The sequence below is a fragment of the Anomaloglossus baeobatrachus genome, chromosome 6, assembly GCF_048569485.1.
Source record: "Anomaloglossus baeobatrachus isolate aAnoBae1 chromosome 6, aAnoBae1.hap1, whole genome shotgun sequence".
Classification (NCBI taxonomy): Eukaryota; Metazoa; Chordata; class Amphibia; order Anura; family Aromobatidae; genus Anomaloglossus; species Anomaloglossus baeobatrachus.
The window spans coordinates 355994669-356013424 of NC_134358.1; the positions used below are offsets into that span (position 1 = coordinate 355994669).

Sequence of the window (18756 nt, forward strand, 5' to 3'; positions counted from 1 at the left end):
CAGCTAGTTCAGGCGATGCCCCAGAGTACCAATCTCTGCCACAATGGGCTCCAGCCGATCCCGGATAGTTGGCGGTTACCGCTGGTGCACATGAAAGTCTTTTAGTGAAGAATCCCTCGTTTCCTGTCCAGAATTCGGGCCAAACCTCCTGCTCCAAGCCACAGGCCCACAAAGAGAGAAACACTAACTCCTGTTGTCAGTGCTAGAAGTTATCCCAAGCTGTGCCGAGGAAAGTTCTGCTCTAAGTGTGATGGTTGCGCCTACTTCTACCCCATGTGGTGCCCACCCCCAGTGATTGTCCTAGCGACTGGGAAAGTCCCATGCTTCGTGGTGGCTAACTATCTTGTCTGCCATAGTCCAACCCCCTGTGAGTAAGCACCTTACTATTGAATGTGTGTGTTTTGTGAAGGCACCGGAAAGTTAACCCTCTCCTTACCCGGGATAAATATGACCCCTGAAAAGTGGTTTAATACCCTGTGGCGCCTGAAGCCCAGGGGCACCACATATGCATTAAACAAAAATCTATAGAGTATAGAAAAGCAGTCCTTTCCTGGATCCCCTCTCAGGCAAAGGCTTGGGACGTATAAGGTCTTTGGACTTAAGTTGTGCAATAAGCACGTCAAAGTTATAAAAGCCTTTAGTTGTTGAATTTGCACCACGCATTAGGAGTGGGCAGCATCCCTTCATTTTCTCTCTCTGGAGGAAATTAACCGAATTCTGGCTTGCTGGTTTTTTTTTCATATTAATAGTGTGCTTTCTGAAAATAAAATGCTGGGATCTACACTGGAGAATTTTGCAGTAGCTATAATAGTTGGAGCATCTACACCAATTTTATTAGATTACCTTTCAAAACAATTGACAAGGGTAAACGACTCCCAGCATCAATTTTATGCACAAATCTATCAGTTGTATCAAACTCAGAGCTATAGTTTAAAACAGGGGTTTGAAACATGCAGCCACTGAGGCTGCTTGTGGCGGCCCGCAGGACACCCCGACAATCGTGGCACCATGTACTTGCAGGGGGCCGGCGTCGGCAGGGCTTTACTTCAGGAGCTCTCTGCACTATACCAATGACAGCCACCGGCCAATTAGAGGCAAGCAGGTGACATTGCTGTATGTCAGCTACTTGCCTTTGATTGACCAGCGGCTACCATTGGTATAGTGCAGAGAGCTCCTATGAGGTGCAAATTAATCAATTGAAGTAAATTGTTGACGGCGCCAGAGGGAACGGAGGACAGGTGAGAAGAACCTTTTTTGTGTAGCTGAAGAGTGACATAATAGAGAACCAGTATGAGGACATTCCTAAAGGATGGGCACATTACTTCAAGATGAGGCCAAGATTACTATATGATGCAGCTAACTGTAAAACGATATTACTTAGAAAGAAGGAATAAAATGTTTTTTTACCATTACAAAATGCATTTTTATATATAAAACAAAAAAAGTGCATGTTTGTTATAATAACCAAAAAAAAAATTGATCCATTAAAAAAAAAAAAAAAAAAAAAAAAAAAAAAGGTGTATAGAAGAGAATACATGGAATCACTAAAAATGTCACATGGCCCCCTCACCAATTGTTTTTCGTTCTAAGTGCAGCCCATATACCCAGCTGAGTTTGAGACCACTGATCTAAAGGGTTTGATCATGATTTTGATCCCTAAATATTTTAATTGTGTCACGATTTTAATATTGTTATAGTCCAACCACTGTTTCAATGATTGGATCAAGAGGCATAACCACCGATTTATTCTAATTGATAAGAAGACCGGACCACTTTCCAAATTTGTAGAGCACATTACTGGTTGAACGGAAGAAATAAAAAAGTATGTCACCCGCATAGAGAGAAATGCGTTATAAAATCAGAAATTTCTCTAACAAATCTACCATGTGTGGTTATATCCTGACAGCATTAATGGGGTTGGTCAGGACTTTGTGATAAGTAATCTTTGCGATAAGTCAATAACATCCATCATTGTGGGAAAAAGTGGGTCAGTCACCCCGAATTCACACCCATCAGCTCTGTGCATCTACAGCACTGGAGCAGCCCAGCTTGATACACTGTAGTAGCAGTTCTTGCGTACTGTCGCTCACCTCCCATTTACTTCAATAAGAAGATTGGTTATCAATGGTTCATTAATAAAGTCATCAAGATACAAGAAACAAGGAGGAGAGAGATCAGGAAAAAAAAAAACAAACAAAACAAACCAATCTTTTTGAAAAACTAGCAAGGAGTTATCAACTTTTTTACGTAAAGAAATAAGCATTGTTTCCCCTAAGTCACACAATAGCTTCGGTAGCTCTCCAGTACGTCACTTGTTTGCTGAGGCTAGGGAATGGTTGTAGTGGTCATGTGAAAGAGGATACTCAATATGAGGAAGATTCCATACTCTAATTTTCCAAAAATCCCCAAAATATAGCATTCAAGTGTTCAACACATTGTAAAGGGAATCTGTCACCAGATTTTTGCCACCTATTCTGAGAGCAGCATAACATAGGGGCAGCGACCCCGATGCCAGAGAGGTCTCACTTACTGGGCTTCGTGTAATTTTGATTTAAAAAAAAAAAAAAAATAATAATAATAAAAAAAAATGTTTAATCACCAGGAGAGTATCATTAGAGGACTGCGGTACTTGGCCTGCTGCCAAGTCGTCCAGCATATTCATGAGCTCTGTATCTGGGCAGCAAAAACCTGGTAACTGGTGATTTCCTTTAATAGGCACACGCTTAGTAGACAGGAAAAATTAATTAGTGTTAGAATTGCAGCTTTCAGAAATTTAAATCCCAGCCAGCCTGGGCAATAAAATATAATGTAGGTAGTGTAACCATTTATTTTCTGGTACTTTTCATTTATTTGTATGACAATCTAGAACGGCGATGTGAGGACATACGGATATATTCTGAGCTATAAGCCATATTCCTATAGCCGCCATCTTGTCAGGGGTACAACCATATCCCTTGTGTGTGACTGGGCCTTCAAGCATAAAGAGGCTTCAATCAGTATGCGAATGAACCTGAGGAAATTACGATACAAAATTTCAGGGTAACAGATGGGGTAAGTATAAATTTATTTAGGCCACTCCAAAAGTACATATAAAACAAAGGACAAGATGGGAGCATTAAAGGGCCATACATCATACTAAGAATAAATATGGAGACTCCTTGTAATAAGAGTGATAGTAGATTTATTCCAAAATTTAAACAACAAGGAGACAACATTACAATTTATTGAAAAAAGTGCATAAGTGCAGGAAAGATGATTCCAGAAAAAGTTCCCAAACTATGGGCCCCTGCCATAGTAAATACAAATCATTGGGAGGGCAGTTAGAAATTCAATTCATTGTAGATATATAAATATATTGCCGCTTACCCATCAGACGAAAGTTCAACAGTGCTGGGCAAAAGCCCAGGCAGGAGTCCAGTGCAGGAGAAGGAAGCCCCAACGCGTTTCGCTGCGTTAGCTTCTTCGGGGGGCAGTGTGTGGCCTAGGTACTGTTGCATGGGTCTATAAATACCCCCCAACAAATAGCAGGGATTGTCATCACCTGCGCCGCGCGCGTCCCGGTTCGTCTCATCCATCCGCCCACCACTTCCGGGTCTCACCAGCGGAAGTGACTCTAACGTGACGTCACCTCCCACCGCTGGAGAGAACATCAGTGCGGGCGGAGTGGAGAGAGACGGGAGGCGCGCGTCGCGGACATCCCAGGTATGGGCAAGGAAGTGGGCGTCCCCAGCTTCACAGGACCATATTAAACATGGCGTGAACAGCGTCACTATTGGGCCGCAACCAAGGTATCAGTATGAGGTAACGGGGCGGACCTAAACACAGAGGTCGAAACATAGTGAATGGTCCAAAACAAACCCCCCAATAAACATTTAAAGCAATACATTAGGGCGGACCACAGTGACGCAACACACCAGGGGGGCATATAGGTACACCATAGAGATAGTAAAGGGAATATACAATTCCACAAGAGTAATACATGGACATGAGTGGGATCACACATAAAGGCGAGAGAAGCACATAGATACAGGAAAGTAAATTAAAGATCATTTCCACATATTTCTTCCTTCTCTTATTCTTTCCTCTTTTCTCTCTCCATTTTCACCCCCATTTTGGGTAATATACCGATCAATCCAAAATGTATGTCCATTCAGGTCCTAGTGAACAATAAGCATCCCAAAAAGGGACAATTAAATCCTCCACAAGCGGAATTCATGAATATTCCCTAATTCAGAAGGTGTACAAAAAAGAGGGACACCATAAGAGGCACCTATACCGAAAGGCCACAAACAAAAAATAATAAAAAAAGAAAAGAAAGGGAACAAAAAGAAAAATATTAAAATCAATTTAAAAACAACATATGTATGTCATATACACACATTAGTTGCCCCCAGAGAGACAGAGGAGATTTTAAATTAGAATCAATTATTCAATCGTATCGCATCCATTTACAAAAATGGCGAGAAGCTCAATTTCTCATTGAGACCATTCGCCGTCATGGTCCCCAAACGAACTATCCAACCACATTCCCTTTGAGCAAGGGCCTTACGATAGTCACCACCCCTCATCCCAAGGTGCACCACGTCAATGCCCCTCACCCTAAATTGGGCAGGGTCACAGCCATGTTTCACCTTGTGATGGCGGGGTAGTGTGGTCAAACGCGGATCATCCAGATCCAAGTCACGTGCCGCTAAGCTGTTCCTTACGTGTTCACGCGTACGCACCCTTAACTCACGCGTTGTGAGTCCCATATATATAAGGTTACACCCACATGTGGCATAGTAAACCACATTACTTGTACGACAAGTAATGTGGTGACGGATCTGAAAGTCACGACCACCATCGGCAGAGGAGAATGAGGTTGCCCTTACCATGTTGCGACAGGCAATACATGTGCCGCACGGGTAGAAGCCCCAATGTGGTTCTCCACTCCCAAATAAACGTGGCACCCTGGCCACGTAGTGACTACGGACCAGGGTATCACGCAAATTAAAGGCCCTTCTCGCTGTCATTGATGGACAGTCTGGTAAATTTGGTCCAATGGATGGCTCAGTTTTGAGTACCCTCCAGTGGCGTTTAAGGATTGCTCTCATCTCCTGCCACTTGTCATTATAAGTGGAGATAAAACGGGTGAGTGGAGCAGACTCCTCCTTACGTTTGGGAACTAATAATTCATCACGTGATGTCCTCTGAGCCCGATTGTATCCCCTACGTATGCTCCTTCCACTGTAACCCCTTGATAGAAACCTCTCCCGAAGGTCTTGAGCCTGTTCCTCAAAAAAATCTTTATTAGAGCAGACTCTCTTGGCTCTTAAATACTGGCCAAATCGGGATTGCGGAGACTGTGGAAGGAGTATGAGCAGATGATGCGTGGAGAAGACAGTTTACTGACGTCTCCTTACGGTAGATTGTAGTCTGGATAGAGCGGTCGGGATGCACCGAGATGTGGATATCCAAAAAATCAATAAGAGTAGCGTGACATTTGAAAGTCAACTTAATGTTATAATTATTTAAATTCAAATCCGAAATAAACTGAGAAAAATCAGAAAAAAAGTGCCCTTCCAAAAAAATCAAAATATCATCAATAAAACGGAGCCAGCACTGCGCTTGGGACGCGGCGGGCACACCCTCGCCAAACACCTCCCTCTCCCAGTAGCCTAGGAAGAGGTTAGCGTACGAAGGCGCGCACGCCGCACCCATCGCAGTGCCGCTGAGGAAACTGTCTATTTACCAGTGGTGTGACAAGGGGAAAAGTTCTCCAATATGGAAAATAGGTGTCCTGTTCAGGCCTTGAACACAAAAGAGAAGGAAGGAAGAACCCCCTTTGGGACGCTGCGGGAGAAGTCACAGATTAATTACAGGCATCCTGACGCCCGCAGACAGACAGGCACCAGTAATAAATGTGTAATATCTCGTGAGCCGTGCTTCCTATAAATATGTCATGCAGAAATATGGCATCGGGGCACGCTGACGAGTCCAGAACATATTTTATATACAGTCATATGAAAAAGTTTTAAATACTCTGTAGAATAGACCTGGCTCAACCACCTAAGTTAGTTAGGTGCTCTGGAGAAAAATGAGAGATCCTATATAAATGTACTCCGGCACACTAGTGAAAACATGGAAAGAAAAAAAAAAAAAAAAAAAAAAAGTCCAGCATGGTGCTCAAAAAATTTGGTGTGTGTTCATATACTGTCCAACGTTTCAACCCTCTGAGGGTTTTCTTCAAGGACTACGTACAACAAGAATGGACTTTCAAATTAGCACTTAAAACAGATCAGGCAAGTACAGTAATTCTAGCGTCCACATATCACTGTGGCAGTATTTGATCTAATGTCAAATGTTCGGTATCACACCTTATCTATTGTGAAATGTGGTGGAGATGAGGTCCAAGACCGTCTTAAATGGTAAAATTGGAAGGACTACAAGGTCTAGATGAATAACATGTGAAGCCACCTGTATAGGTCCATGTTCAATTATGCATGCAAATGAGATTCAAGCCAGCCAAAAGGAGAATCCACAAGAATCATATAGTACTGGCTCCCTAGTGGGCATAGCGTGAGAGTTAATTGCCATGTAAATGAGACTCAAATCAGGGTTGAGGTGACTCCACAAAGGTTATATGATGCTGGCTGATAACAGAGACAAAAGCAGATACAGCTCCTTATTAGGCATTACATGAAAATTCACTATATGTGGAGGTGGCCAAAGGCTCTATGCAGATGGGGGACCTGTGTGGAGGAGTGTCAGGAGACTTCACATATAGTGAAGTCCTTGTAGTCCTTCCAATTTTGCCATTTAAGACGGTCTTGGACCTCATCTCCACTACATTTCACAATAGATAAGGTGTGATACCGAACATTTGACATTAGATCAAATACCGCCACAGTGATATGTGGACGCTAGAATTACTGTACCTACCTGATCCGCTTTGGGTGCTAATTTGAAAGTCATTCTTGTTGTAAGTAGTCCTTGAAGAAAACCCCCACAGGGTTCAAACGGACAGTATATGAACACACAAAAAATAAAAAATAAAAATTTTGAGCACCATGCTGGACTCTTTTTTTTTTTCTTTCATGTTTTCACTAGTGTGCCGGAGTACATTTATATAGGATATGAAAAAGTTTGGCCACCCCTATTAATGTTAACCTTTTTTCTTTATAACAATTTGGGTTTTTGCAACAGCTATTTCAGTTTCATATATCTAATAACTGATGGACTGAGTAATATTTCTGCATTGAAATGAGGTTTATTGTACTAACAGAAAATGTGCAATCCGCATTTAAACAAAATTTGAACGGTGCAAAAGTATGGGCACCTCAACATAAAAGTGACATTAATATTTTGTAGATCCTCCTTTTGCAAAAATAACAGCCTCTAGTCGCTTCCTGTAGCTTTTAATGAGTTCCTGGATGAAGGTATATTTGACCATTCCGGTTTACAAAACAATTCCAGTTCAGTTAAGTTTGATGGTCGCCGAGCATGGACAGCACGCTTCAAATCATCCCACAGATTTTCAATGATATTCAGGTCTGGGGACTGGGATGGCCATTCCAAAACATTGTAATTGTTCCTCTGCATGAATGCCTGAGTAGATTGGGAGCGGTGTTTTGGATCATTGTCTTGCTGAAATATCCATCCCCTGCGTAACTTCAACTTCGTCACTGATTCTTGCACATTATTGTAACTGGCTTGTCCAAATATGCTTTTGCATACCTCAGGCGACTGTTTATGGCGTGCTTGCTGAAACGGCTTCTTTCGCCTCACTCTCCCATACGCTTCTCCTTGTGCAACGTGCGCTGTATTGTTCACTGATGCACATTAACACCATCTGCAACAAGATGAAGCTGCAGGTCTTTGGAGGTGGTCTGTGGATGGTCCTTGACTGTTCTCACCATTCTTCTTCTCTGCCTTTCTGATATTTTTCTTGGCCTGCCACTTCTGGGCTTAACAAGAACTGTACCTGTGTTCTTCCATTTCCTTACTATGTTCCTCACAGTGGAAACTGACAGTTTAATTCTCTGAGACAACTTTTTGTATCCTTCCCCTGAACAACTATGTTGAATAATCTTTGCTTTCAGATCATTTGAGAGTTGTTTTGAGGAGCCCATGATGCCATTCTTCATAGGAGATTCAAATAGGAGAACAACTTGCAAGTGGCCACCTTAAATACCTTTTCTCATGAGTGGATACACCTGCCTATGAAGTTCAAAGCTCAATGAGGTTACAAAACCAATTTAGTGCTTTAGTAAATCAGTAAAAAGTAGTTAGGAGTGTTCAAATCATGAAATTGATAAGGGTGCCCATACTTTTGCACCGGTCAAATTTTGTTTTAATGTGGATTGCACATTTTCTGTTAGTACAATAAACTCATTTCAACCCAGAAATATTACTCAGTCCATCAGTTATTAGATATATGAAACTGAAATAGCTGTTGCAAAAACCCAAAGTGTTATAAAGAAAAAAGGTTAACATTAAAAGGGGTGCACAAACATTTTTATATGACTGTAGGTGTGGGACCTTTGTAGGTAGCTGAAACTTTATATTGGGCAGTGGGGCACCAGCAGACTAGCCATGTGTCCTATCATTGTGACAGTAAAATCATAACTGTAAAAATGAGAGCATTGGCGTCCGCCTACGACGTTCCCAGGCAAAGTTATGGCCCATAATCACTTTGGGATATTATTTTAGAGTCAAGACAAAGGTGTAGCAGTGCTCCCATGTGAGGTCACAGGTAGGAGGGCACATGGATTGTAGCCAGTTTGATAAACCCAGCTCAGCCATTCTTAGCTCGTCTTTCTTTGGGGGTCTTGTGTCTGAGAACACATGTGAAGAAGTCCCTGAAACTCTGGTCGAATGGCGCCCCCCTGTGGCCAGACGCGTAAGGTAACTGCATGATCTGTATGCATGTTTGTAACCATGCTTTATTTGTAGATGTACTTTGACCTATGTATATATTCTGTAGATTCCATATTGTATATATTGTAGATTCTATTGTGCTTTAGGCTGATTAAAATATATAATTAATCTTGGGCTGTTCTGTTATCTCGATCCTGAACTCTACGTCTGTGTGCTCGGCATAATAGTTATCGTATTCGATTGGTGGCAGCGAGTTTATGCCAAGGATTATTGTGGGGAGACCAGTGAGATTAAAGGAGGTTTAGATATATTCTGTCCGCTGAGGTCGGGGGAATATACCTTACTCTCACCGGGAACCCTTCAATCATCGGCATAGTAGAATAGCGGCCTCATTGCTTATTGTCGGGCAATTCCATAATTGGCCTGTCCATAAGAGGGGCACTAGAGAGTGCGTCACGTGCTCTGTCGGCAGGGTGGTGGAAAGGGGGGCTGTAGCTTCCACTTCCTACCCCCCAGTTAGTCACAGGCTCCAAATCCAACTAACCCCTCCCCGTGGATTCCTGACAGGAAGCTGCTGTAATCAGTTCTGCAAAACCACCAGTCTGTTTCCCCCACTCATCAAGCTAATCATAGCTTACTTTTCCCACGCACAATGTTTAAAAAGCACAGTTATCTGTGTAAATACACCAATAATAGCAAAAACATTAGAACAAGTGAACTGGCAATCATAGTAGCACATTCAGGTCAGCAATAGGAACCAAGAACTTTCACTGGAGGTAACTGCCCCAAGCAGCTGGAAGCAGGGTACTTCAGAAAATACAGGGTGAGACTAAAGGGGGCTTTACACGCTGCGACATCGCTAATGCGGAGTCGTTGGGGTCACGGAATTCGTGACGCGCATCCGGCCGCATTAGCGATGCCGTTGCTCGTGACACCGATAAGCGATTTTGCATCGTTGCAAAAACGTGCAAAAATCGCTAATCGGCGACATGGGGGTCCATTCTTAAAAATCGTTACTGCAGCAGTAACGAAGTTGTTCCTCGTTCCTGCGGCAGCACACATCGCTGCGTGTGACGCCGCAGGAACGAGGAAGCTCCCCTTACCTGCCTCCCGGCCGCTATGCGGAAGGAAGGAGGTGGGCGGGATGTTACGTCCCGCTCATCTCCGCCCCTCCGCTACTATTGGGCAGCGGTTCAGTGACGTCGCTGTGACGCCGCACGGACCGCCCCCATAGAAAGGAGGCGGTTCGCCGGTCACAGCGATGTCGCCGGACAGGTAAGTATGTGTGACGGCTCTGGGCGATGTTGTGCGGCACGGGCAGCGATTTGCCCGTGTCGCGCAACAGATGAGGGCAGGTGCCCACACTAGCGATATCGAGACCGATATCGCAGTGTGTAAAGTAGCCTTTAAAAGAGAATTTGCCTGCAGTATTTCACCTCTCAGACTCTTACACACGCATGACTCCTACCAAAGCAAAATGTGGAATCCTATAGCCATGAATATTTCAATACATTTTACTAATCCAAAATTACAAAGAAGAATATAAATACACAATAATAATCAGTACATGGGGGAAACCAAGTGCAGAAAAGAAATGGTCAAAACATTCCACAATAGAAAATAAGATATGGGTACATGCAGAGGGAATAAAGTGTCTCAAAATAGTCTACTGCACAAGTGGTAGAACACTGATCCTTAAATACCTTGCTATGGTTCTGATATCACGGACCACTCTGGTTGCAGGGAGGCTACTGGGAGTATCAATGGGAGGTGAATGTAAATATAGTCCTACAAAGACTCATGCTGATAGTGCAAAGACAAAAGTTTAGTAGCTTAAATCTGCTTACCCATATTGTCCATACTACCATACTGGTAGTAAAAGCAGCAAAAACAAACTGTGGTATTGCTGTAATTGCACTGACTTGACAAATGAACCTGTCTTATCAATTTTACCACAAAGTGAATGATTATACGGATTATATATAATATATATATACACACACACATATACATACATACATACAGTCCTGGACAGAAGTATTGGCACCCCTGCAGTTCTGTCAGATAATACGCAGTTTCTTCTTGATAATGATTGCAATCACAAATTCTTTGGTATTATCTTCATTTAATTTGTCTTCAATAAAAAAAAAAAAAATTGACAAAGCCAAATTGGATATAATTCCACACCAAACATAAAAAAGGGGTGGACAAAAAGTATTGGCACAGTTTCAAAAATCATGTGATGCTTCTCCAATTTGTGTAATTAACAGCACCTGTAACTTACCTGTGGCACCTAACTGGTGTTGGCAATAACTAAATCACACTTGCACTTGCAGCCAGCTGACATGGATTAAAGTTGACTCAACCTCTGTCCTGTGTCCTTGTGTGTACCACATTGAGCATGGGGAAAAGAAAGAAGACCAAAGAACTGTCTGAGGACTTGAGAATCCAAATTGTGAGGAAGCAAGAGCAATCTCAAGGCTACAAGTCCATCTCCAAAGACCTGAAAGTTCCTGTGTCTACGGTGCGCAGTGTCATCAAGAAGTTTAAAGCCCATGGCACTGTGGCTAACCTCCCTAGATATGGAAGGAAAAGAAAAATTGACGAGAGATTTCAACGCAAGATTGTGCAGATGGTGGATAAAGAATCTCGACTAACATTCAAACAAGTTCAAGCTGCCCTGCAGTTCGAGGGTACAACAGTATCAACCCGTACTATCCGTCGGCGTCTGAATGAAAAGGGACTGTATGGTAGGATACCCAGGAAGACCCCACTTCTTACCCCGAGACATAAAAAAGCCAGGCTGGAGTTTGCCAAAACTTACCTGAGAAAGCCTAAAACGTTTTGAAAGAATGTTCTCTGGTCAGATGAGACAAAAGTAGAGCTTTTTAGGAAAAGCCATCAACAGAGTTTACAGGGGGAAAAAAAAAAAAAAGAAGAAGAAGGAGGCATTCAAAGAAAAGAACACGGTCCCTACAGTCAATCATGGCGGAGGTTCCCTGATATTTTGGGGTTGCTTTGCTGCCTCTGGCACTGGACTGCTTGACCGTGTGCATGGCATTATGAAGTCTGAAGATTACCATCAAATTTTGCAGCATAATGTAGGGCCCAGTATGAGAAAGCTGGGTCTTCCTCAGAGGTCATGGGTCTTCAAGCAGGACAATGACCCAAAACACACTTCAATAAGCACTAGAAAATGGTTTGAGAGAAAGCATTGGAGACTACTAAAGTGGCCAGCAATGAGTCCAGACCTGAATCCCATAGAACACCTGTGGAGAGATCTCAAAATGGCAGTGTAAGGTGTTAAATACTGTTTGTATAGAGTCTAGTGCAACGGTACAAGGGAAACACAGACACAGGTTTGCTAAACAGTTCTTGTATTACTTCATACAAGTAAGTGCACAAAACATGAAGGGTTAAATAGTTGCAGGGTGCAGAGGCTGGGAACAAATTAATCAGGAATGGATCCTCAAAGTTCACCAGAAGTGTCAAAGTATAACTTAGTCTCTCTTACTGTACTTGTAAACGTCCATGGCAGAGCAGAAGGGTCCTGTGTGGACACAAGTTCCAGGGATCCAAAACAGAGGATGGCAGAAAAGTAGTTCTTCCAAAGACTTCAGGAGATCAGGTTACAGGCAGGCTGCTAACAGGATTCAGAAGCATTGGTCCATCAGCTGAGATGGCTTAAGCAGGTAATTGGCAGGGAACAGGGCGGGAACATAGAATCTGAGGAATCCATATTGACTGAGGGCAAAAGTGAGGGCAACAGAACAGGAAGCAAGATGGCCTATGAAGAAAAAACAGATTAAAGCAAAATGACAAAACAAGGCAAAAAGTCAGAGAACCTCACAGGCAGTTTGGCAAACTGCTCCAGGTCCCTGAGATTTGAAGGGTGCCTTCTCCAAAGAAGAATGGTCTAAAATTCCAGCAGAGCATTGTAAGAAACTCATTGATGGTTACCGGAAGCGGTTATTCGCAGTTATTTTGGCTAAAGGTTGTGCAACCAAGTATTAGGCTAAGGGTGCCTTTTGTCAGGCCCATTTTTGGAGTTTTGTGTGAAATGATCAATGATTTGATTTTTGTTTCATTCTCTTTTGTGTATTTTCATTGCAAGCAAAATAAATGAAGATAATAATACCAAAGAATTTGTGATTGCAATCATTTCCAAGAAAAAACTGAGTATTATCTGACAGAATTGCAGGGGTGCCAATACTTTTGGCCAGCAATGAATGAATGAATGAATGAATGAATGAATGAATGAGTAATATATATTATATATATATATATACACACACATACATACATACAAACATACATACATACATACATACACACACACACACACACCGTATTTTTCTCTTTATAAGACGCACCCACAAATTTGGTGAAGGAAAAGAGAATTTTTTTTTAATGTTAGATGGGGTCCATCTTATAATGCCAGTGTCCGTCTAACAAATCATATAGGGCAGGGGTCAGGAACCTTTTTGGCTAAGAGCCGTAAACGCCACATATTTTGAAATATAATTCCGCGAGAGCCGTACAATATGTTTAAAGGGCCATTGACAGATCAATCGCTCCAATGTTCACTTAGTACAGCAAGGAATGCTCCTCCCTGCTGTATAAAGCCACAACTGGACTGAAACAATGGTACTACACTCTGCTACAAACAGACACACACAACTCTGCTACAAACAGACAAACACACACAACTCTGCTACATACAGACAAACACACACAACTCTGCTACATACAGACAAACACACACAACTCTGCTACATACAGACAAACACACACAACTCTGCTACATACAGACAAACACACACAACTCTGCTACATACAGACAAACACACACAACTCTGCTACATACAGACAAACACACACAACTCTGCTACATACAGACAAACACACACAACTCTGCTACATACAGACAAATACACACAACTCTGCTGCTCTGTGGGGCCAGCACCCGCGGCATCGGCGGGGCCAGCACCCGCGGCATCGGCGGGGCCAGCACCCGCGGCATCGGCGGGGCCAGCACCCGCGGCATCGGCGGGGCCAGCACCCGCGGAATCGGCGGGGGGGGGGGGGGATTGGCAGGGCATACATCTGGGGGGTTAGAAGCAGCTCACCGGGGCCCATAATGGGGAGGCGGGGAGGGCATTTACCCGATTAGGTCACGGTGGAGAGGGGGCCCACACAGCGCCGGACAGAAGCTCGCCTCCGTCATCTGTGGGACTGAGAAGGCGGTAGCTCCGCCCACAGATGAAATTCAAAACAGGATGTCTGCGCGCCTTAAAGTGACGGCGCCGCAGATTGCTGCCGAGGACTGCGGTCCCCGGAACTCGGCCGGGGGCAGCAGAACTATAGGAACTATATATGCGCGGTGCATGCATCCTTCCCATAGACAGGTAGGAGCCCTGTCTGCGAGCCAGATACGGCCATCAAAAGAGCCATATCTGGCTCGCGAGCCATAGGTTCCCGACCCCTGACATAGGGTATATGTCCCTCATAGCCCCCCATCCTAAAATTAGCCCCCTTAATCTGGATATGGCCCCCTTATATTGAATATAGCCCCCTTGTGATGGCACACGTTCCCCTGTGCTGCCTATGGCCCCCTATGGATTGAACACGTTCCCCTGTGCTGCCTATGGCCCCCTATGGATTGCATATGTTCCCCTGTGCTGGCTATGGCCCCCTATGGATTGAATACGTTCCCCTGTGCTGCTTATGGCCCCCTATGGATTGCACACGTTCCCCTGTGTTAGATATCGCCCCCATGCTGCTGCCCATACAAACACTTTCCTTAGCTCCTCCAGTGCTGATCTCCCTCCTGTCTCCCTCGGGGCTTCTCTTCCTCCACTTCTGGTTCTTCGTGCTGGTCATGTGATCGGCACAGCAGAGAGATCTCTGCGTGCCTGATCACAGTGGAAGCAGGGACACCGGGGAGAAACGCTGGAGGGGGTAAGTTAAGCTTTTTTATTTTAGGATGAGCAGCAGTATGGGGGCCATATCTAACACAGGGGGGGCATGTGCCATCACAGGGGGGGCGCAGGGACATATAATATGCACCGCTCCCCCAGCCCGTCACTGCGGTGCGGTTTCAGCACCACGGAGATGGACAGCGGCTGTGCATATTATATGAGCGGGAGCAGGAGATCAAAGGCTGCAGCCCGCAGCATTCACCTGCGCTCCAGAGCTGCCCCCACCTCCCCTGGACCCTGCAGTATGTATAATATACATATTATATTATATAAATTTGTATTATTTAAATTTATAAATTTGGGGGAACAAAAGTGCGTCTTATAAAGCGAAAAAAGGACATTGTATACTCACCGTAAAATGTCTTTCTTGGAGCCTTTCATTGGGGGACACAGATAGTGGGTTATATGTTGCCTCCAGGGGAGGCTTGACACTAGGTTTAAAAAAGAGTTAGCTCCTCCTCCCACAGCATATAACCCCAGCTAGGCGGGAACTAGCTCAGTTTGGTGTAAAAGCAGTAGGAAAAGGACAACCAAAACCACAAGGGCGGGAGCTGTGTCCCCCAATGAAAGGCTCCAATAAAGACATTTTACGGTGAGTACACAAAAATGTCCTTTCCTTTCTCGCCTTTTCATTGGGGGACACAGACCGTGGGACGTCCCAAAGCAGTCCCTGGGTGGGAACTGAACTATTAATAGTGTATAACGTCAGACTAAGAGCTGACTAACTGCAGTGAACACATCAAAACACTGTCAAGAACCGAGCAGTGGCCACTTATAAATGGGCCACTGCCGCCTGAAGGACTTGTCTTCCAAGAGCAGCATCCGCGGATGCATGCGTATGCACTCTGTAGAATTTTGTGAACGTGTGCACACTGGACCAGGTAGCGGCCTTGCAAAGTTGGGCCGCAGAAGCCTGATGGCGGATAGCCCAGGAGGCACCCACTGCTTGTGTAGAGTGGACCCGCACAGATTGAGGGGGAACGGCACCTCGTGCTTTGTATGCCTCACAGATGGCCGTCCTGATCCGAGAAATCGTGGATTTAGACGCCGGGTTGCCCTTTTTGTGTCCTACTGGGAGGACGAATAGGGCATCGGACTTGCGCAACGGCGCTGTTCTGGAGATGTAGATCTGCAGAGCCCTGACAAGATCGAGAGTGTGAAGGGCTTTCTCAAAAAGGAGTGGACCGGGGCCGGGCAGAATGACGGCAACACAATGTCCTCGTTCAGGTGGAAAAAGAGGATACGACCTTCGGAAGGAAGGCGGGGGAAGGCCGAAGGACCACCTTATCATGATGGAATATCAGGTAAGGTGAGCGACAGGAAAGAGCTGCCAGTTCGGACACTCGCTTGATCGAGGTAATAGCGACTAAAAAGGCAACCTTCCAAGACAGTCGTTGGAGAGATTTCTCTCAGAGGTTCGAAAGGAGGAAGTTGAAGGACCCCCAGAACCAGATTCAGATCCCAGGGATCTAAGGGGTGGCGATAAGGAGGGACCAAATGCGCTACCCCTTGAAGAAAGATACGGACATGAGGGCGAGAAGCCAGCTGCTTCTGGGAAAAAAAAAAAAAAAAAAAAAAAAAAAAAAAAAAAAAAAAAAAATCGACAAGGCAGAAACTTGTCCTTTAAGGGTACTGAGAGCAAGGCCCGAGTCCAGACCGTCTTGCAGAAAGGCAAGAACATTAGGGATTGAAAAGGTCAGAGGCGACCGATTATGACGGTCACACCAGCAAAGATAGCTCTTCCAGGTCCTGTGGTAAATGCTGGCGGAGGAAGGCTTATGAGCATTAAGCATGGTATGAACTACCCTGGAAGAAAAACCCGATTTGGCTAGAATCAGGGATTCAAGCGCCACGCCATCAAATGCAGCTGTGCTGTATTCTGGTGGAATATTGGACCTTGCGACAGAAGATCCGGGCGGTCGGGAAGACACCAGGGAGTGTCGCTGAGAAGTTGGAGGAGCTCTGGATACCAGGCTCTCCTGGGCCAGTCCGGGGCCACGAGGATCACCGGGATTCCCTCCGCTTTGATTTTCTTGATTACTCTCGGAATGAGAGGAAACGGAGGGAAGATGTAGGGCAGGCGAAACTGCGACCATGGAAAGACTAGGGCGTCGGAGCCGAGCGCTAGCGGGTCTCTCGACCGAGATATGAAGGGACGTATCTTGGCATTCATTCGAGACGCCATGAGGTCCACATCCGGGAGTCCCCAACGAAGAGTGATCTGATGGAACACTTCATCGTGGGAGGGACCATTCCCCTGCCGCTAGACCTTGCCTGCTGAGAAAGTCTGCGGCCCAGTTGTCTACCCCTGGGATATGGACAGCTGAAATAATGGGGATGTGCTTCTCTGCCCAAAGAAGAATCCTGGATGCTTCCTTCATCGCTGCGAGTTCCTCCCTGGTGGTTGATGTAAGCCACGGCCGTGGCATTGTCTGACTGGAGCCGAACAGGAACAGGAAGGCCCAATAGTAAGGGTTGAAAATTTTGAAGGGCCAAAATATGGCTCTGATCTCCAGAACATTGATGTGCAGGGAGCGCTCGGAAGGAGACCAGCGTCCCTGAACAGTGTGGTGGAGAAACACCGCCCCCCAGCCTATCAGGCTGGCAGCCATCGTGACTACCTGCCAGTGGACCGAGCGGAAGGATTTCCCTTGAGATAGAGATGAGGCTTGAGTCCACCAGACGAGGGAGCTGAGCGCAGACCGAGATAGGCGGACTTGACCGGTCGAGGGAAGCTGGATTCTTGTCCCAGGAGGAAAGAAGATCCAGTTGTAGAGGGCGCAGATGGAAATGGGCAAAGGACACGGCTTCTATGACCGCCACCATCTTGCCTAACACTCTCATTCCATTCCGAAGGGATGTGTGACGGCGAGAGCGGAGGGATTGGGCGGCCCGGATCAGGGAAGACCTCTTGTCCTCTGGAAGGAAAACCCGGGACTGAGCCGTGTCTATCTGCATACCTAAAAAGGTGATGCGCTGATGAGGAACGAGGGATGACTTGTTGAAATTGATAAGCCACCCTAGCCTTGACAGCATGTCTAGGCAAATCTGCACGCTTTCTGAGCAAACGTGAAGATAGCTCCCTTTGACAAGAAAGTCGTCCAAATAGGGAACGACCAGGATGCCTCTGGGGTGTAAAATGGACATGACGGCCGCCATGACCTTTGTGAAGACCCGAGGCGCAGTGGCCAGCCCAAAGGGGAGGGCCCTGAATTGGAAAGGACGGTGTCCTACGGCAAAGCGAAGGAACCGTTGATAAGAGACACATATGGGAATGTGTAAATAAGCGTCTTGAACGTCTATGAAAACTAGGAATTCTCTAGGTTCCATGGCGACTAGCACTGCTCTCAATGATTCCATTCGGAAAGTTCGAATCCGTACGAATTTGTTCAGCCGTTTTAGGTCCAAGATAGGGCGGACAGAGCCATCTTTTTTGGGAACGACAAAAAAGGTTTGAATAGAAACCTTTCCGCGCTGTTACAGGGGCACTGGAATGATAACATTTGCTTTCTGTAAAGAGGCTATGGCCTGAAATAAGGCCTGGCTTTGCGTTTTGGACTTTGGAAGACGAGAACGCAGAAACCTGTTGGCCGGCAGGGAATGGAAATCGATCTTGTAACCTGAGGTGACGATTTCTCGAACCCAAGCATCGTGAGTGTGGTCTAGCCAGATATTTCAAAAAAGCAGAAGCCGCCCTCCCACAGGAGTCGGATCTAAGGGATACCTAGCGTCATGCTGAGGGGGCTTGTACAGAGCGAGGTCCTTTTGGTTTAGGTTGCTTGGAGTGGGAACGCCAAGAAGAGCCCCTTGAGGGACCGAATCCTCGATCTGAGTGTTGGGCCGGTCCTTGGGCCGACGTATTTTGGGGGGCAGGCTGAAAGGACTGCCTGCGCCAAGAAGATTTTTTAAAATTTCT

The 18756-nt window shown here is 45.3% G+C and overlaps 1 protein-coding gene across 3 annotated transcripts in view; it reads right to left on the reverse strand.

Annotated features, from left to right (window-relative positions):
- Positions 1-18756, reverse strand: part of TRIP13 (thyroid hormone receptor interactor 13) — a 336424-nt gene that overhangs the window by 276518 nt on the left and 41150 nt on the right. Inside the window, exon 1 of one of the 3 annotated variants that reach the window (XM_075315014.1) lies at positions 3367-4266. The exons of the other annotated variants lie outside the window; for them this stretch is intronic. Within the exon in view, the coding sequence (XP_075171129.1) occupies positions 3367-3650 (284 nt within the window). The 5' untranslated portion in view covers positions 3651-4266. Of the gene's footprint in view, positions 1-3366; positions 4267-18756 lie in introns of those variants that run through there. 3 annotated transcript variants of the gene reach the window in all.